Source organism: Leucoraja erinacea, chromosome 10, assembly GCF_028641065.1.
Source record: "Leucoraja erinacea ecotype New England chromosome 10, Leri_hhj_1, whole genome shotgun sequence".
Taxonomy (NCBI): domain Eukaryota; kingdom Metazoa; phylum Chordata; class Chondrichthyes; order Rajiformes; family Rajidae; genus Leucoraja; species Leucoraja erinaceus.
Genome location: NC_073386.1, coordinates 41,643,697 through 41,667,042, shown reverse-complemented (window position 1 = coordinate 41,667,042; position 23,346 = coordinate 41,643,697). Strand labels below are relative to the sequence as shown.

The following is a 23,346-nucleotide window of genomic DNA, read 5'->3' as shown; positions in this document are numbered from 1 at the left end:
GTAGATCACACCCCTTTTTATGAAGCAATGCATCCCTGCCCCACACTGAGTAATGTGTGATATGTTTTATGTTATTTAGCAGTGACGTCTAACATTATGCAAAGAGCAAGACAACCAATTTTAGGTTCAGAAATCACTCATTTTGTTTCTTTTTTTTAATCCAGGATTCTGTTCAGGAGAATGTCATCACCCGCGATATTAATCGAACTTTTCCAGCCCATGATTACTTCAAGGACACTGACGGGGATGGACAAGATTCATTGTTTAAGATTTGCAAGGTAGGATATTGGTAGATCCTAGAGCACCAAATGCTCATGGACTTTGATGCTGAATCTATACCACACTGTGTGTGTGTGTGTGTTACGCAATGATCTCTGTGACATTTTTCTCAGCCACCATTTACCTGTTCTAAAGCATAGCGTAAAATATGTTCCATCGTCCCAACAAAAAATATAATGCATTGGCTCCAAAAAGTTGTGGATCTTTAAACATAATGAAATGTGATGATCGCAATTCAGCAGTGAGATGTTTATCAGAGCCTTGTTGGATATATCTGTCCGTAATCTGTACAGAGAACGTTATTGACTTATACAATATTTATTGTTCTGAGTCTGTGCACCTGTGTACAGGCCACAGATAGTTTGATATTGCTGCTGCATTTCATTGTCTCTTATGTGTGTAACCTGCGTACAGAATGACACATCTACAATTTGGTAGCGTACAGATAGAATCAGCAGGAATAAGAGGAAGATGGTGTAAAGGGACAAAGAATTTGGGGTAGGATGTGTGGTGAGGGCATGGAAAGAAGAGAACTGAAGAAGGAAGAAAAGGAATTCATCCCAGTGTGTTTCAGTTTAGTTAATTGCTGGTCCTAATCACATTCTTTTCTAAGCAGGAATTGCTCAGAAAGGCTGAGTCCTGATCTCTCCACCCACCGCATTGATGGGTTTTTTCACCCTATTGATGGGATGGATGTGAAGCGAGGCTGGACAAAGCAGGATAGATTGGGCTGAATGGCCTGTTTAGATGTTGAAAATATCATGTATTACTTTAGATAGTGTGTTCAGAAAATCCATGTTATTGGAAGCTTTCTGTAACAAGATCATCAAAAAAATAAGTGTAGGAATAGGCCATTCAGCACCACAGCCCGCTCCGCCACTCAACAAGATCATGGCTAACCTTCCAGCACCATTTCCACCACTGTCCCCAGAACATGAATTTCCTTAAGATGCAGAAATTTCCCCATCCTTGTTTAGAATGAACTCAATGACTGCATCTCCATAACCCTCCTGAGTAGAGAACTGGAAATGCTCACCAATTTCTCAGAGGCCATTTCTTCTCATCTCTGTTCCTTATGGCCCACCACTTATTCTAAGCCTATGTCTCCTGATCCCGGACTCCTTAACCAGGATAACATCGTCTCATCTGTTTTTGCTCCTGTGTTTAGAAGGTTGTGCAATTATGGTGCCAGCTATGTTCATTAAGTCTCTGCTCTTTCCTCCTCCCGCCTTAATGTGCATTGCAATCCAGTGGGCTTAACTGTTCTATTTGGAGCTGAATACAAACACAGATAAGTTTCGCACAGGGCATTGTGAAAGCAGTTTAGGTTCATCACAGTGAAAGGGAATTAAGGAAGATTTCAACACAACTCTCTGCACCTCCTTTCCTAAGTTTGGTCTGAAGAAGGGTCTCGACCCAAAATGTCACCTATTCCTTTTCTCCAGAGATGCTGCCTGACTCGCTGGGTCACTCCATCATATTGTGTCTATCCACATCTAACAGAGGGTTCTGTGTTGCTTCCAGTCCAGCTGATTCACCTGCATGACCAGTTGATTAATGACTCATCCAAAGGTTGCACATGGATCTAGCAGCCGGCCATTACCAATAGTACTGCTGCTCTTGTAATTATTCCTGTGACAGATTGTATCATAACCCAGTGCTAATTACCCCAAATTATTCAGGTCTCTAAATGGAAATTACATTTTCTTTTACTGTGTGTAAAAGTCCTTTTGTGACTTCAGCATCTCTTGATTCTTGTTCACAGCCCATGGTGAGAGCAGTCAGAATTGTAAGGCTTGTTGGCCTTAAGGCACGACCAATTAATTTGGGCACAGTGAGCTCCTGCAGCTTGCAATGCAGAATCAACAAGATAATGTTTCCGTGACCTTGGTCCAGGATAAACATTGCCTTGGATATATTTAATCAAGCTTGGTTTAATGCTTTTTCCAGAAATTGGCACATACAGCAGTGCAGCATTCCTTCAATTCTGCATCAGGCTGTCAGCCCGAGTTATCACCATGTCTATAGAGTGAACATGCAATGCTGGTCATGTTGAATGATGAAGGATTAATAAGAGATGAATAAGAGAAGGAAATAGTGACCACAATATGCAAGAATTCTAGATGCGTTTAGAGGGTGGACATCACATGACCAGATCTCTGCCTTCAACTTAAATAAAGGCAACTCTAATGATATGAAGGTGTAGTGGACCAAGATGGGCTGGAAAAATGAGCCAGGAGAAATGTTGGCAAAAGAATAGTGAAAGATATTCAAACAGCTGGTGCACAACATTCAGCAAGAATTTATTTCCATGAGAAAAAGTCACACTCTGCAGTTAACTACGGAGGTCAAGGATAATGTAAAACTGGAAAGTAGACATATACTGTAGCAAGAACAGTGGTAAACCAGAGGATTAGGAAGTCTTTAGGATCCAAGAGTGAAAGAAGGAAGAAAATTAATTTTGAGAAAAAACGCATGTAATGTTGAGATAAACGGTAGGATTTTCTATGAAGGTACACACAGGAAGAAGGCGGCAGTGGTAGACGTGGGACCTCTAGAGATCAAGGCTGGGAAAGGCATAACAGGAAACAGAGAAATAGCTGATATGTTAAATCATTTTTTAAATTAGTCTTCACTATGGAGGACATTGCAAATAACCGTAAGATATACAAACAAATTTGAAATAAGAGGGAGGATCTGATAAAAAATCTCAATCAGAAAGGATAAAGTATCATGAACCTAAAAGTGGACTTTGTAACCGAACCTGCAGCCAAGGATTTTAAAGCTTGTGGCGGCACAGTGGCGCAGCGGTAGAAATGCTGCATTACAACTCCAGCAGACCCGTGTTTGACCCTGTCTATGGGGGCTGCCGGTATGGAGTTTGTACGTTCTCCCTGTGACCGCTTGGGTTTTTTCCGGGTGCTCCAGTTTCCCTCCACACTCCAAAGACGTACAGGTTTGCAGGTTAATTGGCTTTGGTAAAATTGTAACATTGTCCCTAGTATGTAGGATAGTACTAGTGTATCTGTCTAGTGTCGCTGGTCGGCACTGACTCGGTAGGCTGAAGGGCCTGTTTTCTCGCTGGGTCTCTAAAATCTAAAGTAAAATAAGTGACTGTGGAGACAGCAGACCCATGTTTAAAAAATTGCTGACTTCCAGGATGATATCAGAAGTTTGAAAACAGCCAATGTGACTCCTTTGTTCAAAAAGAGTGGAAGACAGAAGACAGGTTAGCAGTTTGCTTCACATCTATTGCTCAAGAGGCAAGAGACATTTATTGTCACATGCACCAATTGGTACAGTGAGATTTGAATTACCATACAGCCATGGGAATAAAAAGAACACAATACACGATAGAATTTAACATGAACATCCCCACACAGCAGAATCAACGTTTCCCACTGTGAGGGAAGGCAATAAAGATGGCTGGGTCAGTAATCAAAGAGGAAATAGCTAACCATTTGGGAAAACTGAATATAATCAACACAAGCCAACATGGTTTTATAGGGGGTGAATCAGTTTGATAAATGTGTTTGAATTCTTTGAGATTGTGACAGGGAGAGTTGATAAGGGAGAACTGATAGATGTAGTGTATTTCGGTGTCCAAAAAGCATTGATTCCAGTGATTGATTCTAGGAGACACAAGATACTGCAGGTGCTGTAATTTTGAGCGAATAAACAAATGACTGGAGGAATTCAGTGGTCAGGCAGCATCTGTGGAGGGAAATAGACTGATGATGTTTTGGGTCAGGACCTTTCTTCAAGACTGAAGGAGAGGGAAAATAGCTTGTAGTTAGAGGTGAGGAGAAGGGGTGGGGCAAGTGCAGGCAAGTGATAGGTAAGGAGGGGTTGATTGTCAGATGAACACAGCATTGGTGTGCTTCTGATTGATATCCAAGGAAAAATATGGATAGCTGTGGATTCTTATAAACACAAGTCATGGTGACTGAACTCTGGACACATTACTGCATGCCCCATCCCTCCACCGCTTGCCATTGTTCACATCCATGTCATCTCTTGCCTTCCATTTCCATTCCTAACTAAATGAACCGAGCCATCTACCTCCTGCATTGGCTTTTCTTCCAAGACCTACACCATGTTCCCCTCATCCCAATCATTCAGATCTTTGTTTGGGGAAATTGGGGCACATTGCAACTGTCAGTGGTACCTGCTAAGCATCATAGATCTGGCTTCTCTTTGGTATCTGGCAGAGTGTGCTTCGCTGACCAAATACCGTGGTAAGCACAGGTGAGCACTTCCTCTTGCACTGATCTTGCTTGCTACCCCAGTTGGCAATGAACTAGCCACATCAGCTTGCCCCGCAGAAAACCAGCAGCAGTTCAGCAAGGTGATTTATAATCTGCCTCCTCATCATCACCCCAAATCATGAGAGGAATAGATCGTAGTAGGGGAATCGAGAACCAGAGGGCATAGGTTCAAGGTGAAGGGGGAACATTTTTAAAGGAATTTGAGTGGTAACATTTCCACACAAAGGGTGGTGTGTGTATGGAACAAGCTGCCAGAGGAGGTAGTTGAGGCAGGGACTATCGCAACGCAATGTTTAAGAAACATTTAGACAGGTACATGGATAGGACAGGTTTAGAGGCAAATGGGCCAAACACAGGCAAGTGGGATTAGTGTTGATGGGACTTGTTGGTCGGTGTGGGCAAGTTGAGCCGAAGGGATTGTTTCCAAGTTCTAAACTCTAATTTACACGTCCAGCTGATTCCAGCTTTCCTTCCTGTGGTTGTAAATAGAAAAGAAAGAATCACCTTTCACTTCTTCATTATTGACAAAGTGTTTGTTAGACTATTAAATGTTTGAAGTGTCAGCACTCTTTGTTCTGAGTGTGATCTGGCATTGACCTGGACCTCCACCTTTTTGAGGTTGATTTTGTTTAAAGTGGAAACTTCCACTAAAAGTAAACTACATTTTATTCTGTACTGTTTCGATTTGGAGGTATTGATACTTGGAATGCAGAGGAGGCCTGTGTAGCTGTGACTTTGAAAGAGTAATCCGTTTATTCCCACCTACCCTGTATAAACATTTCAGCTCTGTTCATGCAGTGTACTTCCTCCAGCAATGCACTGCCATGTAGCTGTGAGCAGCTTCAAGGTGTTTCTTTAGCTGTGTGAAACACTTGAAGCTAGCGTTGTTGTTGAATCCTGGAACCTCCTTATTTCTCTGCTATCTCGAAGACCTCTGGCTTGTGTTCCACCACTTGCCATCTGGTACCCCGCTTCTCATTTGATCTAATTTGAACAGTGTACAGAAAGGAACTGCAGATGCTGGTATATACCAAAGATAGACACAAAGTGCTGGAGTAACTCTGCAGATAGACACAAAGTGCTGGACAAGCTCAAGAAGACAGACATAAAGTGCTGGAGTAACTCCGAAGACAGACACAAAGTGCTGGAGTAATTCGAAGACAGACACAAAGTGCTGGAGTAACTCGAAGATAGACACAAAGATTTGAACACTGTTTGAATACAGCAAGCCTCACTGCAAATGGGCTGTCTTATCTCTTGGTGGATATGTCGAGTTTGAAGCTTTGCACTTGCCTTTAGATTGCGACGTGGTGTAAACCCGCTGAGACAGCTTCATTTGCATTGCATCGGACAGCATGAAACAACTCATCAAACTGAAGGGTGAAATAGACTCAGGTGCAACGGCGCTGCTCGTAATGAGAAGTTGCAAGGTCATGGAGTTAATGATAAACCAGTCAAATCTGCCGTCTAATCATGGCAGTAAATTGAGTAATCCTGCAACTTGCATGACATATATGGCCCATCGTGTATCATTGTGTCTGTGAGAGAGCTGGATTCCTGAATCACTGCACATTATGGTGGTCTATGCACTCTATCAAACTGCACATATCCCCAGCCCTTTCTCCGGTAATCACAAGGGCTTGGCTGATTGCTGGGGCACATCAGCTTCTTTCACAGCTGTGTGCAAGTCTGCTGGCAGTTGCCATCTTTCAGATGTCAGTGCAGAGCCAAGTCAGCTCAGTCATATTCCTGGAGCGTTGATGATGGACATTGCCTCCCACCTTCTGAGCACCACGGGCCTCATCAGTCACACCAGGCACTCAGCACCCTGTCCTCCCACAGTCAGTGGGAAAACGCAGAGGCTCTTCCTGACCTATTGTGACATTCCTAGGACACAATCCTTTTATCTCCATTACTGTTTTTGTGATTTAAATCAAGCAGTAATCAAACTTAATACAAAAATATATATTTTCACAGGCCATGTTTTTCTGCTTACAAATATTTTTATTTTTTTGCTCACAAAAGTCATAGAATGGAACGTTGTGGTTCTGGAAGGTTAACAACAGCAGCGAGGCCATGCTAAGTGGGCAACTTAGCAACCTTCTGCAGAATAGAGAAAATAAAAGACAGTTGGGAAAATCCCACCCCAACTCAGCTCAGTTTAATTTGGTTTATTGTCACATGTACCGAGGTACAGTGAAACGCTTTTGTTGTGTGCTATCCAGTCAGCAGAAAGACAATACATGAATACAATCGAGCCATTTACAGTGTGTAGGTCCATGATAAGGGAATAATGTTTAGTGCAAGGTAAAGCCAGTAAAGTCCGAACAAGGATAGTCTGAGGGTCATCAATGAGGTAGATAGTAGTTCGGCACTGCTCTGTGGTTGTGGTAGGTTGATTTAGTTGTCTGACAACAGCTGGGGAGAAACTATCCCTGGGAAGAAACTGCTCACTCTGGAAAGTCCATATGGCCAGGTCCATATTTGGTATTCTACTTTCACTTTGTCTGGTGTGCTTACATGACTTCCTTGCCTTGAGATTCAGGTTGGGTTCATCAATGCATAAATCTTAAATGCACCTTCTTTTTCATCTGATTAATCGATCCTGTTATTTTTAGGTATCTATGGGCATGCACTTCAAAGCCACTGCATTCCTCTCCATTTATCAGCATCCTACCATTTATTATGCCATCCTTTGCTATGCTTGTCCATCCCAAATTCATCTCCAAATTATACTTCAGCTTAAATTTGGTTTAGTTTAGAGATACAACGTCACCTATCCATGTTCACCAGAGATGCTGCCTGACCCCGCTTAATTACTCCAGCACTTTGTGTGTGTTTTTTGTAAACCAGCACCTGCAGTTCCTTGTTTCGAGAGTCTTCAACCGATCAGGTCTATGTCAACCTTTTTGCCCCTCTTCACCAATCCAATTTACCCGCATTAGGACCATCTGTCACTTGCCGATTCAATTACCTGTCTTAAGTGCTGTATGTTTTAAACAAAGTGATTGTATCTGATTTCGCCACTTCCTCTGGCAACAATTTCCAGATATCAATCACTTTCTGTGTTTAAAATAAACTTACCTCTCAGATCCGCTTAAATCTAAGTCCTCTTGTTTTTGATACTCCTGCCATAGAAAAAATATTCCACCTACCCTTTCTTTGCATCTCATTATCTAATTCCATCAGCTCAACCCCTCAGCTTATTTGCATCAAAAAAAACAAGCCTGTCCTATCCAATCCCTCCCCATAAGCAAAATCCTCCATTCGAGGAAGATTCCTGATGAATCTCCTCGGCATTCCCTACCACGCAATCACATCCTTTTTTTAGTGTGGCGTCCAAAACAACACACATTACTCCCAAGTATTTAACAAGGAGCCTCCAACCAGATCACCTTAAACAAGGAGTAACTGACACTTTCTCCATTACTGGAGGTTTAGTTTAGAGATACAGCGCAGAAACAGGCCGTTCGAGTCAGTGCCGGCCAGCGATACCCCGCACACTAACACTATCCCACACCCACTAGGGACAATCAACATTTATACCAAACCTGTACGTCTTTTTACTTTTCATATCCTTCACAGATTTTTCCTCTTGATGTGTTTATTATCCTGAAGATAGGCACAAAAAGCTAGAGTAACTCAGCGGGTCAGACAAGCATCTCTGGAGAAAAAAAATAGGTGACGTTTCGGTTCAAGACCCTTCTTCAGACTTATTATCCTATTATCCTATTGTTTTTTGGTATATTTGACCAGTTTCTAAGGAATTATATTTGCGAGCCTCACTAGCAATACCAAGGAGTTAATACCAAGCTGAATAACCCGACAGTGAAAGGGACTGGTAAAAAAATACATTGAATTGCTCAATCACAAAGGATTAAAGGGCTTTATTGATACTGCCACTCACCACCTCCACATTTTTATCACCGCTCTCTGATAATCTCATCACAACCTTGTGCTGGAGAAACAGATGTCAAATACCAACTTGAGTGGAAAGTGATTTATATTCTCATTGAACAATATCGACCGAGGGACCTCAGTTAACCCAATATAAACTGGCATTGTGAAGCATAAAGGGCAAAGGGGGTGGAATTCTTGCAAAGGCTACAAAAGAACATTCTATATCATTGAGTATCCAGCGCAAAGATGAAAAACGTAGTGCTGGATATTTTCCAATTTCAGGTAGCCCACTCTCCCTCTGTTTCTTTCCCATTCCCGAGCCTTGTGGATGGCTCGATTGTAATCATGTTTTGTCTTTTCACTGATAGGATGCAACAAAAGCTTTTCACTGCACGTCGATACACGTGACAATATACTAAACTAAATATTCCCACCAGTTCACCCAGGGTCTCTCTCCCTTTGTGCATCTGTGACAGCGTCCCCTCCCATGGATACTTCTCTGATCTTAATCACTGGCAGACAGCCAGGAGAGGCCAAACATCAGCATCATTGGCAACAACTGGGTCCAAGTAGCTGATATTGGTTTGACCACATGAACCTCATCAGACAACATAAAATCCAGGAATTCTAGCCATAGAATGAGAGAAGAAACAGGAGAGAAAGAAAGAAAAAAAGGAAGAAGGAAGAAAGAAGAGAGAAAGTGGGGCACCTCGCAGCTAGCTGTGTTCCCCTGTCACAAGTTCGAGGAAGACTAGGTGACTCGGCCAAACCTGAGACCACCATCGCCATGTGTGGTCAAGACTGGGTTGCCGGGAAGAAGTCCTAGAAGCCAGCACCTCTACTGAGGCTCAGACTGCGGCGGGGACAAGCCTGAGGTGCCAGTGCCTCTTCTTGCTAATGGACAACTGCGTCCACACAGAGGCAAAGACTGAGATGCCAGGAGGCCAGATTCAACCCTGAAGATGGGGGTCAGCATCCCCAATGCAGTCCTGGACTTTCTTGTCACTGCAAATAGAGCATATCACATGAGTTCATGCTACAGCAAGGGTCGGTGTGGTCACTGCTGAACCCGGCATCATCCCTGACGCCATAGCATCTTTATCGTTCCTTCTCCTCCTGCCCCCCTTCCCAGGCATCATTACTTAGACTCATTACATCCCCCCCTACCAGCCTTTGTTTCAACACTTCCCCTCCCCATTCCACGCATGTTTCAATTTGCGCATCATTGTCTACCCCCAATCTGGTTCCACCTATGCCTCACCCCTCCCTCTCACTCCCATCTCATGGCTATTTCCCCTCTACACTCAGTCCTGACCTGAAACGTTGACCTTCCTTTTGCCTCCACGGATACTGCCCACCCCAATGAGTTCTTCCAGAAGTTTATTTTTTGCTCCAGTTTCCAGCCACTGTAATGGTTCCGTGTCTCCTTGTGCTAGATGTTGTTTTGCGGAATGAAGACGGCAGCATTTTAGAAATAGTGTTCACATTAAATTTAGAATAGTCGGGGAAAGGGAAAGATGTAGTCACCTGTTCCTTATCTCCAGAGATACTGCCTGACCTGCTGGGTTACTCCAGATTTTTTTGTCTATTTTCTCATATTTTTGGTGAGTTGCCTATAGAACTGGCTCAAAGTGATTGGAATCAAAAATTAACAGCTCAAACATTAAATGGAAGCCCTCAGAGTCGAGAGGATTTAATTATGTAATTGGCACATTTTTTGAGTGGGAAAGGAAAATTTTTCAAAGATAGATGTCCACATATGATGAAATGGAGGAACAACACTAAACACAGTAATAGCCAAGCTAAATACTAAAACCACAGAGGAGATACATGACAGAGCAGGAGAATTGACCAAAATAAAATACGGAACACCAAAATCTTCCGTAAATTGTAAAATAAGGTGTACATGTGAAGGACCAAAAAGATTGTCTTGCACAGCCTGAGAGTGTGGCTGAGTTACTGAGTATGTACTGTGCATCTGTTTCCACTTGAGGATGCTGCCATTACAACAGTGAAACAGGTGGCAGATGTGACATTTGTTAGGATATAAATGGATGAGAGTAGATCATTCTTAAAGCAGAACCAAATCTGGATGAGATTGTAGGGAGCAAAACTAGTGAGGTATAACCTTAAAATTCCATTCCTCTTCAATTGTACTGGTGGTGCCAGTCGAGGATTTGAGTTCCTGGAAATAAGCCAAGCCTGCTTATTTCCCAGCTATCTTTTACTTTAAACCGCCAGTAACTGTAGTGTCTGTATCTCACAGTTCCAGCAATGTTTTCTCCCCTCGGTTCTCATTTATCTCCTGTTATTCACACCATCCTCAGACAATCAGATGCAGTTTGTAGAAATGAACTGCAAATGCTGGTTTACAAAAAAAGACAGAGTGCTGGAGTAACTCAGCGGGGCAGGCAGGGTCTCTGGAGAACATGGATAGGTGATGTTTCAGGTCAGGACCCTTCTTCAGACTCCAGATACAATTAAAAAGCCTTCACCCCTTCTGTCTGTATCACCAGTTGCATCATCCCATCTATACTCTGCAATTTAAAATGCATTCGATCTTTAACTTTTTCTAACTCTTAATGAATGGCCATTGACAATGCTGCTCACTCTCCAGATGCTGCCTGACCTCCTAATTATTTCCAGCACTTTGTTTTTATTTTTGTTTAAGAAAAGGGAATAGAATAAATCTAGCAATAAGAGGCTAGCCGGCCAAATCTCATGGGGGAATTGTCTCCAGAAAATGATCTGAGGCAAAAATAATTGGATTTTCAAAACGCATTTGATAAGATGCCACATATCAACAGAACTGAAGCCCGTGAGATTTAGTGAACAAAGGCAGCGTGGAAGCTAAATTAGCTAAGGGACTGAATGCATATTTTTCAAACTCAAGGGAAGTGTACAGTGGTCTTCCTGAGGGGTCAGTGTTGTAACTTACGATCTTTTTGATGTATTTTAATGACATAGCCATGGTACTGCCAAATGTCACAAACATGACACAAAATAAAAAAGGGAGCATACAGTGAGAATAGTGACAAATTTCCTGAGGGTGTGAATAAATTGGCAGAAGTATGGCAGAAAAATTCTGACGCCTTTACCTTTTGTTCAGATGATTAAGGAAAGACAATTTAAATTACATGATATCATTTTAAAAGTGTGCTATAGCAGAGACCAGTCAGTGTACCCAGACATATCTTGCAAGGCATTGGGACGTTGATCAAGCTGCTGAAATTGTATGGGAGATCTTTGGCTATATTAAGAGAGGAAAATAGTCAATAGTAAGTAGGGTTCATGTTTAATTCTGGGACAGCACATTAGGAACGGTATCAATGCATCTGCTTGGCATCTCCTGATGTCAAGATGTTGGCGAGTTTGTGAAGTGAAGACTTCCTGAAATGAAGAAATTCATTCACATGGAGAGAATGAAGAGACTGATATTCATTGGTGACGCTACAACTGGAGTATGGTGCACAGTTCTGGTTGTCACACTATAGAAGGCACCTGATTGCACTGGAGGGAGTACTGAGGAGATTTAAATGGATGGATTGTTTCTGGGAAGAATCTGAGGAGGAATTTCTTTAGCCAGAGGGTGGTGTATCTGATTCTTCATTAGTAAGGACATCAAAGGTAATGGGGAGAAGCCAGGAGAATTGAGTTGAGAGCGAGAAATACTGTAGATCAACCTTGATCGAATGCATAGTAGACTCAATGCTCCTATATCTTATGGCCTAATGTATGAGACAAGACTGGATGGGTTGGGTTTGTTTTCCTTGGAGGCTGATGGGAAACTCAAAAGAATTTGGTAAAATTATTGGGATAGGTAGGGTCAATACTGAGAAAGTTTTCCCCCCTAACATAAGTGTCAAAATTAAGAGGGCATAGGTTTAGGTTAAGGGGTAAGAAATTTGGAAGGGATCTGAAGAAGAACCTTTTCATCCAGAGCGTTGTTAGAATCTGGTGCACACTGCCAGAGCAGAGCAAGTACTTTCACACCATTTAAGAAATATCTAGATGAATACTTGAATTAATCCACTTGAATTGCAAGCACGTAGAAAGCTATGGATCAAGGTTTGGTAAATGGTATTAGTATAGGTGGGCACTTCATCTTCAGTATAAACATGATGAGCCTGTTTCTATGCTGCACCATGTTTTGAAAGTTAAAATTAGATTGATAATGTGCTTGAATGAATTAATTGAATAGATTGATTTGAGAGGGAGAAATACTTCCACTTGGAGAAGGGTCAGTAACCTGAAGGTATAGATTTAAGGTGACTGCAAAAGAAAATAAAGGTGACCTGACGATTTTTTTTTACCCAGATAATTGTAATCTGACACACTATGCCTGGAAGGCAGTCCATCATGCCTTATTCCTTATCCTTACAGTGTGGCCCCAATCAAGGACACTCCCTACATCAGGAACATCCTAAACTTAATGTGTCCATTCCTACTGGAATTTTCTAGGTTTCTATGAGATTCCCTTTCATGCTTCTGAACTCCAGTGATTGGGATGCCTTATACTCATCACGCATGTCTGTTCTGCTCCCTGATGTTCTGCTCTCATAAATCATTGTCATTTGCCCTTTCAGCTTGACATGAATTCTTAAGCAAGCTGTCACTTCTGTGCTCTTTCCACATAACTACATGCAATTTAGAAGGATGAGGGGTGACCTCAATGGAACTTACCGAATAATGAAAGGTCTGGATAGAGTGGATGTGGAGGGGATGTTTCCACTAGCGGGAGAGTCTAGGACCAGAGGGCACAGCCTTAGAATAAAAGGACATACCTTTAGAAAGGAAATGAGGAGGAATTTCTTTAATCAGAAGGTGGTGAACCTATGGAGAAGGCTGTGGAGGCCAAGTAAATCAATATTTTTAAGTCAGCAATTGATAGATTCTTGTTTAGTACAGGTGTCGGGTTATGGAAAGGCAGGAGAATGGGGTTGAGAGGGGAAAGATAGATCAGCCATGATTGAATGGCAGAGTAGACTTGATAGGCCGACTGGCCAAATTCTGCTCCTTAACTTATGTACCCTGAAAAAGTTCCCTACTAATCCTGTATTTATTCAGTTTCTTTTTGAAAATTATGATTGGATTTGCCTCCATTATCCATTCAGACAGTAAGGTGCCACACGTTAGGCTGTTTAGAAAGATGAGAGCCCGTGGTATCAAAGGGCAGATACTAGCATGGATAGCAGGTTGGCTGGATGGCAGAAAACTAAAGGGGGCTTTTACTGGTTGGCTGCCAGTGACTAGTGGAATTCAACAAGGGGCTGCTAAACTTCACATTATATATTAATGATTTGGATAAGGGGATTGAAGGCTTTGTGCCAACGTTTGTGAATGATACGAATATAGGTGGAGGGGCAGGTTGTGTAAAAAACAGTACTCGGACGTGGCGTCGAAGGACGAGAAGCCGAAGCAATGAAGTGGAAGACAAATAACCGAATAGAAACGAAGCTGAAACGCCAAATGACCGAAAGCGTACGAAACTGAAACGCCAACTAACCGAAAGGGTGAGACGCCGAAAAGCAAACTAGCCGAAAGGGCGGGACACCTAAAAGCCAACTAACTGAAAGACTGCTTCGCCTGCAAGCAAACTCACCGAATGGCCACTGTCGAAACGCCACCTACCCGAAAGGCTGCGTCGCCTACAATCCAACAAACTGAATGCCGCTCAACAGAAAAGTCAAATAACAGATATGACGTTGCCGCGTCCATCACTTTGCTGGCCGGTGGAGACGGGACATGTCAGTGATTGGTTCAGACCCCCGTGTCCATCACTTCGCTGGCCGGTGGAGACGGGAGGGTGGGGGTCATTTTCCCACACAAGCCATAGGTGACTGGACACTCTGAACCCGAGCACCAATTTGTAAGCGGCCGAAGGTGCGCATCCCTCGGGACAGCCCCCACTCTCCCAAGCCCATGGCCTCCCTCCACCTCATCTTCCCCCGTGTGGCTGCACTGTGACGGGCTGTGAGTCGGGTGGAGTGGAGGTGTGAGTCGGGTGGAGCGGAGGTGTAGGACAGGCTGGTCCCTCCGCCCACCCAGAGTCACTGACCGCGATGCACCGCCATCGGCCATCGGACCCCAACCCCGGAACCTGACACCCACACCGGGTGATTCACTCCCATCCCGGCCGCGGGGACAGATGGCTCGGGGCATAGTAAATCGCTTTTAAAACATGGGGAGACACACACATTCCCTGGCGGGCTGATAACAAGTGTGCATGACAACAAACAATTTTATCTCCTCCCATTCCCCCTCCCCCCCGACAATAAGAAACACGTTGTATTTATTACCGTCTGGTTGCCTGCGGAACGCACACAAGTTCCCACACACAAAACACCAGATAACCTGTAAACTGTTTTAACTGAAGATGGACACAAAAAGCTGGAGTAACTCAGCGGAACAGGCAGCATCTCTGGAGAGAACGAATGGGAGACGTCTCATGTCGAGACCATTCTTCAGACCTGAAGACTGAGTCTGAAGAGTCTTGACCCGAAACGCCACCCATTCCTTCTCTCCAAAGATGCTGCCTGTCCCAATGAGTCACCCCAGCATTTTGTGTCTATCTTTGGTGTGACAGTTGCCTCATTTCATCGGCTTGATGTATTGCGCGCATGGATGAGACACTTTATATGCCGCTTGCATCTATTCAACCAAGTGTGCTCTTAATGCAATCTCACATCTTTGCGAGAGAGGGATGGAATGGATGTGACCACCGGCTAAAGCAAAGGCATAGTTAGGACAGGGAAATAATCCCACCACTTAATTAACCAGGTTCCCGAATGTAAGAACTATTTATACATGTAACATTTTTGTTTTTAAATCTGCCAAAGCTCATAGAGCAGATTCACGTCTGACTACAGGTATGCAGAGCGGCTATGGAAGTTGAGAAAACTGGCACTGACAGCGGTCCATGTGAAAGGACAGCACCTTCCATCAATGAAGGCACTATGAAACCAGTGCTGTAACCCCTTTCCACAGGACGGGGTTTTAACTTGGCATTAAAAATGAAAAAAGAGTTACATTAATTTAAAAACAAAAATGTTACATGTATAAATAGCTTTTGCATTCGGGAACCTAGTTAACGCACTGGTAAGGCTGCATTTGGAATATTGTGAGCAATATTGGGCATCCATATCTAAGGAAGGATGTACTGGCTCTGGAGAGGGTTTGGAGGAGGTTTACAAGAATGTTTCCAGGAATGAGTAGGTTAACCTATGATGAGCATTTGTCGGCACTGGGCCTGTACTTGCTGGCGTTTAGAAGAATGAGAGGGGACCTCATTGAAGAAGAAAAACAAATTAATAAAATAAATAAAAGAAACATACAGAATAGTGAAAGGCTTGGAAAGAGTGAATGTGGAGAGGATGTTTCCACTAGTGGGAGAGTCTAGGACTAGAGGTCATTGCTTCAGAATTAAAGGATGTTCTTTTAGGAAGGAGATGAGGGGAAATTTCTTTAGTCAGATGGTGGGACTTTAGTCAGACTCTCCCACCAGTGGAAACATCCTTTTCACATCCACGCTATCTATGCCTTTCATTATTCTGTAAGTTTCAATGAATGTCCCCCCCTCCTCAATCTTCTAAACTCCAGTGAGTACAGGCCCAGTGCTGTCAAACACTCATCATATGCCAACCCACTCATTCCTGGAATCATTCTTGAAAAAAAATTAAATCTCCTCTTAAAATTAATCTTCCCTGTTCTAAAGCCAACTGTTCTAGTTTCTCCAGTCAATCCAGATACCCTTCTGAGGACCTAGTGTTCCTCATTGAACACTCAGCTTCAGTTGAGGCCTATCCAAAAATGTATGAAGATTTAGTCTGGCTTTTTAGCATTCACTGTTTCCTGTAGAAGATGCTTGAGCTTTGTCATCAATCAGTACATTGAACTTTTGCAAAGTATCAGCTTGATCTGGCTGATAAGATATATGTACTGATTCTTAAGGCAATGATCCTTTGCCTGTTGGCATGGGGGAATTGATGAAAAGACACTGTAATTCTCAAGATGTAGTGACAGTGCAGCAATGAGATATAAATAACCTAGATCAGCTTTTAAAGAGGCACCATTTTCTCTCCTTCATTTGCACAAGGGACATAAACCAAATGGTTTACAATCAATAGCTCCACAGAAGGGGTGGCCTTTTGTTATACACCTTATGAATGCACATGTCGAACAGAATAGGATTTATTTCTTCTTCGCGGTCTATTTGTAAGGATCCAGCTGTCAAGTCAGTAACTTTAAAATATGTCGTTATATAAAATTTTCAGGAGACAGCTATAAACAAGTCTTAGACAATGAAATTTAGAATTAATGGCAGGGTCAAAGGTTACTGGCCTGCAAACAGTCTCTGGTTATGTCCAATATCACTGAAGTATTTTTTTTGCAGTCAGAGGAGTAATACAGGAGCTGTGAGATCCAATTTGAGTTCAACAAAAATGCACAAATATCAATAAAGCATTATGTTAAGTGGATAAAATGGATTGAGGACAAGATGTTGTCTAGGGCCACAGGGATAACTCAATATTTATGTAATGCAGTGGGAATTCTTCCAATCTCCTTAAAGGGCAGGTGAAATACCAAGCGTACATCTCAGCTAAAAATCAGTACCTCCAACAATATTAGCGGTAACACAGCATTGTGCTAAAATTCAGTTTGAATTATGTACAAGAAGTTGTGAAGCCCATCTTTACTGATGCTGTGGTAAATAGCCTAATACAGGGTGGAAGTTTTGTCCATAATTTTAAAGCTATAAGTCTCTGTTGTATATGGATCATTGTTGTGAGTGGACGTGGAGAGGATGTTTCCAGTAATGGGAGAGTATAGATCCAGTGGGCACAGCTTCAGAATAAAAGGAAATTCCTTTAGAATGGGAATGAGGAGAAATATCTTTAGTCGGATGATGGTGAATCTGCAATTCAGTTGGTTGTGGAGACCAAGACACTGGGTTATTTTAAAGCAGAGAATGATAGGTTCTTGATTTGTAAGGGCGTCAAAGGTTACGAGGACAAGGCAGGAGAATGGGGTTGAGAAAATAGATCAGCCATGATCAAATGGCAGAGCAGACTCGATGGGCCAAATGGCTTAATGCTGCTACTATGTCCTATGCTGTTAACGTAAATTCATTGAGATTAATCTGCCAGGGAGGACTTCTGCCGTCCATGAACGAGCAGTATTCTTGCCTTGGTTTTTATTGCTGCCTTTCTCTCTCTGCAGGCTTATTCTGTGCACGATGAGGACATTGGTTATTGCCAGGGCCAATCTTTCCTCGCTGCTGTTCTCCTGCTGCACGTAAGTAGACTGCTGTATGTTGAGTGACAATCATAAACAACGCGATCACTGGACACAGGACAATATGTTATTATAGTACCCAATTAGGAAGGTTTAGAGGTTTGAGATTTAGAGGTCAAAAATAAAGAAATCTTGCTCAGGATCTCATTTGGAGTACCGTGTGCAGTTTTAGTCTCAAGGAAAAATACACTTGCCTCACACACAGAGTCGATGTAGCTTAGATTCATTGGACACATTTCTAGGATGAAGGGCTGCCATATAATGAGAGACTGAGTGAGAATGAAGCTTTGGAGCAGGGTGATCATTTCAGTTCAAAATTCTCAAAGGGATTTGTTGAGGCTGCTTCCAAAAGCTGGAAAGTCCAGAACTACGTGGTCCCGGATAAGGGACCCCTTATTAGGACTGAGTGGAGTAATTTAATGATGCAGAAGGGTGTTAAACCTGAATTCTCTAGCTCAGAAACCGTGGAGCAGCTGAGATCAATGGATTTTTTAATACAAAGGGAACTGAAGAGGAGGCGGCAGGTAAGCAGACAAGGTATCCATCTTGCTGCGTGGCAGCTCTGTGCGAGAGAACGTTTGGCTTACTCCTGCTTCCCATTCTTAATGTTATAAATGTTACTTCACTGGGAAATAGTAGAACTCGGGTGTTTTGTGGTGTGTTGCGCTGCTCTAATGGAAATCAAATGTAAAGGGAAAGTATACAGTTAATGGTGAGAACCTTAACAGCATTGATGTACAGAGGGATGATGAGATCCAAGTCCACAGCCCCCTGACAGTGGCAACACAAGGGGATAGAGTGGTAAAGAAGGAGTATAATATCTTTACCTTCTAGTTTAGATAGGGCAGGCAGAATTTTTTTCCCATGGTTGGAATGTCATAGACAAGGGATCGTAGTTTTAAGGTAAGAAGGGGAAGGTTTAAAGGAGTTGGGTGGAGCAGCGTTTTTCCACAGAGAGTGATGGGTGTCTGGAACACTCTGCCAGGGGTGGTGGTGGTGGTGGTGGTGGTGGAAGCATGTACCACAGCGATGTTCTGATATGCCCACGGATATGCTGGGGATGGAGTGATGTCGATCACATGCAGGCAGAGGAGATTAGTTTAACTTGGCATCATGTTTGGCATGGACATTGTGGGTTGAAGAGCCTGTTCCTGTGCTGTACTGTTCTATGTTCCTTGGAAGCTTGCTGTGCCCAAATTGTCAGCCATGTTTCCAACATATTATTTCAAAATTATTACATGGACAGAAAGCCACTCTGTAGTCATGCAAGATGCTGCATTATCACAGAGTAAATGCCTCTACTTTTGGGGTTCAGGCAATGAGGGATTGATTTGATAAGCAGTTTACAGTGATTTGGTTTGCCCTTTCTGAATTTGTGATAGCCTAGCATCGCAGAGACATACAGCACGTCAACGGGCCCACTGGCCTACTGGATCCATTTGCACTAACCTCTTCACTAATCCCATTTCACTACTTTTTCCAATTCACTCCTCCCCACATACTGATCACCTCCCCACAAGATTCTGCCACTAACCTACACAACACAAGCGATTTATAGCAGGCAATTTAGTTTATTTTAGAGATACAAAACGGACGGAAACAGGCCTTTCGGCCACCAAGTCCACACCGAACATCGATCTTCATACATTATCCTACACACTAGGGATAATTTACAAACTTGCACGTCTTTGGAATGTGGGAGGAAAGCAAAGCACCCGGGGAAAACCCATGTGGTCACGGGGAGAACATACAAACTCCGTACAGACAATCCACCAGGACAGCACCTGAGGTCGGGATCAAACCCAGGATCCTGGAGATGGAGGCAGCTGCACTCTCTACTGAGCCACTGACTCTTTATTCTGCTGGCAGTTCAATCTTGAATGAAAATAAACAAGCCCTGGAGGTATTACCTGTTGTTAATTGTTATTCTTAGTCGTCTGTGACTGAGTTGACAGTATAATTCCCCACCCAGTCTGGAACGTGGTTGAATTTCAGCTCCATGTCTAGTCTACCTTCCTACTGGTGAAAGTAACCCCGACAGCAATGTGAATAAATGAGTGCAACGCCGTACGCCTAAGACTTAAATGTTTGCGGAGACACAAGGGATCCTGGAATCTGGAGCGAAAACAATCTGCTGGGGGATTCAGCGAATCAGACGCCATCTGGGGAGGCAGAGGGATGAACGACATTTCGGGTTGCGATCCTGCATCAGGACTGAGAGTGTAGAGAGGAGATAGCCAGTATAAGGAGACGAGAGGGAGAGGTGAGACAGGCAAAAGGTGCAACCGGCTACAGGGGGAGATGATGGGTAGATGAACCCAGGTGGGAGGGTCAGCGTGGGGAAGGGGAGGTGGGGAGACAGAGGCAGGTGGTTGATAGGTAGAGACCAGATAAGGAAAGGGGAGGGGGTGGGCATTAATAGCCATTAAATGACTGAGCAACACTCTCCTATAACGATGCCTTCCCACCTGTATGCTTCTGACACCAGGGCAACCCTCAGCAGGGATTTCAAGGCACTGGAAACTTACTACCAACACCGTTTCCACAAAAACCTCCAAATTCCCTGGAGGAATAAGTGAATCAATGTTGAGAATCTCTCCTATATATTGATCCTCCTCATAATTCTCAGCCATCCCCTTTGGGCAGGTCCTATCACTCACTCATTTACTCAACACCAGACTCCCCAAACGACCTCTATATTTCTAGCTCACAGGAGCAGATTAAAGGTGTTTTCAGAGGAAACTATTTAAGAATGTTCTCAAAGACTCCTTGAAGAAATGTAATTTCCCCACTCACTCCTAGGACTCTCTGATTGATGACTATTGAAAGTAGAACATTAAGAGTGGTGTTGAAAATGTCACGTACTTATATCAGGAGCACACAGAACTCCATGTAAATGGTGGAAGGAGTGCACCACCTCACAAGCTACTCACCTGTCCGCCCATTAGAAACATAGAAATTAGGTGCAGGAGTAGGCCATTCGGCCTTCGAGCCTGCACCGCCATTCAATATGATCATGGCTGATCATCCAACTCAGTATCCCGTACCTGCCTTCTCTCCATACCCTCTGATCCCCTTGGCCACAAGGGCCACATCTAACTCCCTCTTAAATATAGCCAATGAACTGGCCTCAACTACCCTCTGTGGCAGAGAGTTCCAGAGATTCACCATTAGTCACCACTTAGCTCATCTGCCACAAATATGCAGTTCCCACGTGGGCCTCATCAGTCAGGAAAATGGCTCGAGCGGCAGTGTTAGTGTTTGCACATCTCAAGGCCAGAAAGGCTACGTAGAACTTGTTGAGATACCGCAACATGAGATTTTATGCTCATTGTCATTGAAGGTGTCATTGTGGATTTAGAGACACATGAACAAAGATGCTGGATCTTGAGCAAAAAGCAAACATTGGAGGACCTCAGTGGGTCAGGCAGCATCTGTGGAGGGAAATAGACAGACAACGTGAAGAACCATCCCAATCTGAAACGTCGATTTCCCTCCACAGACATTGCCTGGCACAATGAAATCCTCCAGCAGTTTGTTATTTGCCCATTGTGCATCTAATCCATTATCCCACTCCACACCATGCCTTTGGTGGTTGTGTGGTTCTGTGCATACCCAAGGCTACTGTGATGAGAAAGAAAGATTTATCTTGCCTTTTCTGGCCTACAGAAATCCCAGGATAGATCGCATGAATGACAGCCTGTCAAAGAAGTGACTTGTACTCACTCCTCTGCGTCAGGAGGTTGTGTGTTCATCGCTGTTGTGGGAGCTTGCTGTTCTGAATTAAAACAGAAACATTCAATCAGTAAGGAAACAGAGTTAACCTCTCAGATCAGTGATCCCTCATCAGAACTCCAGTTGATATGCGGGAGTTGCCTGTTATTTTTCCGACGTGACATCAATAACTGCACTTCAGGCTGAGCCTCAAACCACCTTGGGAACTCATGTCCAAGAAACTCAGTTACAAACTGGTGTCTTTTTTAGCACAATGCAGTCGTAAATTACTCATTTTCTGGAGTGAAAAGTTATAAAGGCCATTCCTGATTAAGACATGTGGAATGTCATAATTGTCCTCGTGGGCATTTGGGGAACATTGTCCTGGGATTCTTGAGTACTCCTGCCCTCCCTGCAGTGAGACCAGATCAGGATTACAAGCAGGTTCGTCAGTTACAAAAACAGAAAGTGCTGGAAACACTCATCAGGTCAGACATAATCTTTGGAAAAGTGAGACTGTGGCACTACGATGTTGGACGTTGTAGGGGGGGATGATCTCCTGAGAAAAAAGAAGTCAGGACGCGTCAGTCAGTCACGTGACCTGTCGCCCCACAGTATCCCAGCCCTCACTGATCAACCTGCCACCACCATTCTCCACTGTGCTGACCTGATCAGCTGAAAACCCTCTCCTTCCCTCTCACCAATCTCATGATTTTGTTATTGAAAAGTCTCCAGTGTCAATTTGTTGAAGCATCTATACAGGCAACCACCCAACGATTATTCTCGACCCTGACGTCTTCACATGTGCCAATAACCCGTCGAAAAAAAAATAGAATCCCACCTCTCTTAAGTTTTCTGAAATATAGGGATGGCACAGTGGGCAGCAGTAGAGTTGCTGCCGTCAGAGACCTGGGTTCCACCCTAACTACGGGTGCTTGCCTGAACGGAGTTTGTATGTTCCCCTCGTGATCTGTGTGGGCTTTCTCCAGGAAGCTCCAGTTTAACTCCCACACTAAAAAGACGTACAGGTTTGGTATAAATGTCAATTTATCCGTAATGGGTGAAGAAAAAGAGTAGGGATTAACCCTTTCAGAATGGCAGGCAGTGACTAGTGGGGTACCGCAAGGCTCGGTGCTGGGACCGCAGCTATTTACAATATACATCAATGATTTGCAAGAAGGGATTCAAAGTAACATTAGCAAATGTGCAGATGACACAAAGCTGGGTGGCAGTGTGAACTGTGAGGAGGATGCTATGAGATTGCAGGGTGACTTCAGCAGGTTGGGGGAGTGGGCAGATGCATGGCAGATGAAGTTTAATATGGATAAATGTGATGTTATCCACTATGGTATAAAAAACAGGAAGGCAGATTACTATCTAAGTGGCGTCAAGTTGGGAAAAGGGGAAGTACAATGGGATCTGGGGGTCCTTGTTCATCAGTCTACGAAAGTAAGCATGGAGGTACAGCAGGCAGTGAAGAAAGCGAATGGCATGTTGGCCTTTATAACAAGAGGAGTCGAGTAATGGAGCAAAGAGGTCCTTCTGCAGTTGTACACAGCCCTAGTGAGACCATACCTGGAGTATTGTGTGCAGTTTTGGTCCCCTAATTTGAGGAAGGACATTCTTGCTATTGAGGGAGTGCAGCGTAGGTTTACAAGGTTAATTCCTGGGATGGCGGGACTGTCATATGCTGAGAGAATGGAGCAGCTGGGCTTGTACACTCTGGAGTTTAGAAGGATGAGAGGGAATCTTATTAAAACATATAAGATTGTTAATGGTTTGGACACGCTAGAGGCAGGAAACATGTTCCCGATGTTGGGAGAGTCCAGAACCAGGGGCCACAGTTTAAGAATAAGGAAGGGGTAAGCCATTTAGAACGGAGACGAGGAAA

At 43.5% G+C, this 23,346-nt stretch overlaps 1 protein-coding gene across 2 annotated transcripts in view; it reads left to right on the top strand.

Annotated features, from left to right (window-relative positions):
• rabgap1l (RAB GTPase activating protein 1-like) overlaps window positions 1-23,346 on the top strand; it is a 268,209-nt gene that overhangs the window by 139,387 nt on the left and 105,476 nt on the right. For both annotated transcript variants that reach the window (XM_055642029.1, XM_055642027.1), the window contains exons 14-15: window positions 165-278; window positions 17,667-17,741. In XM_055642029.1, coding sequence (XP_055498004.1) covers window positions 165-278; window positions 17,667-17,741 — 189 coding nt within the window. The remainder of the gene's footprint in view (window positions 1-164; window positions 279-17,666; window positions 17,742-23,346) is intronic.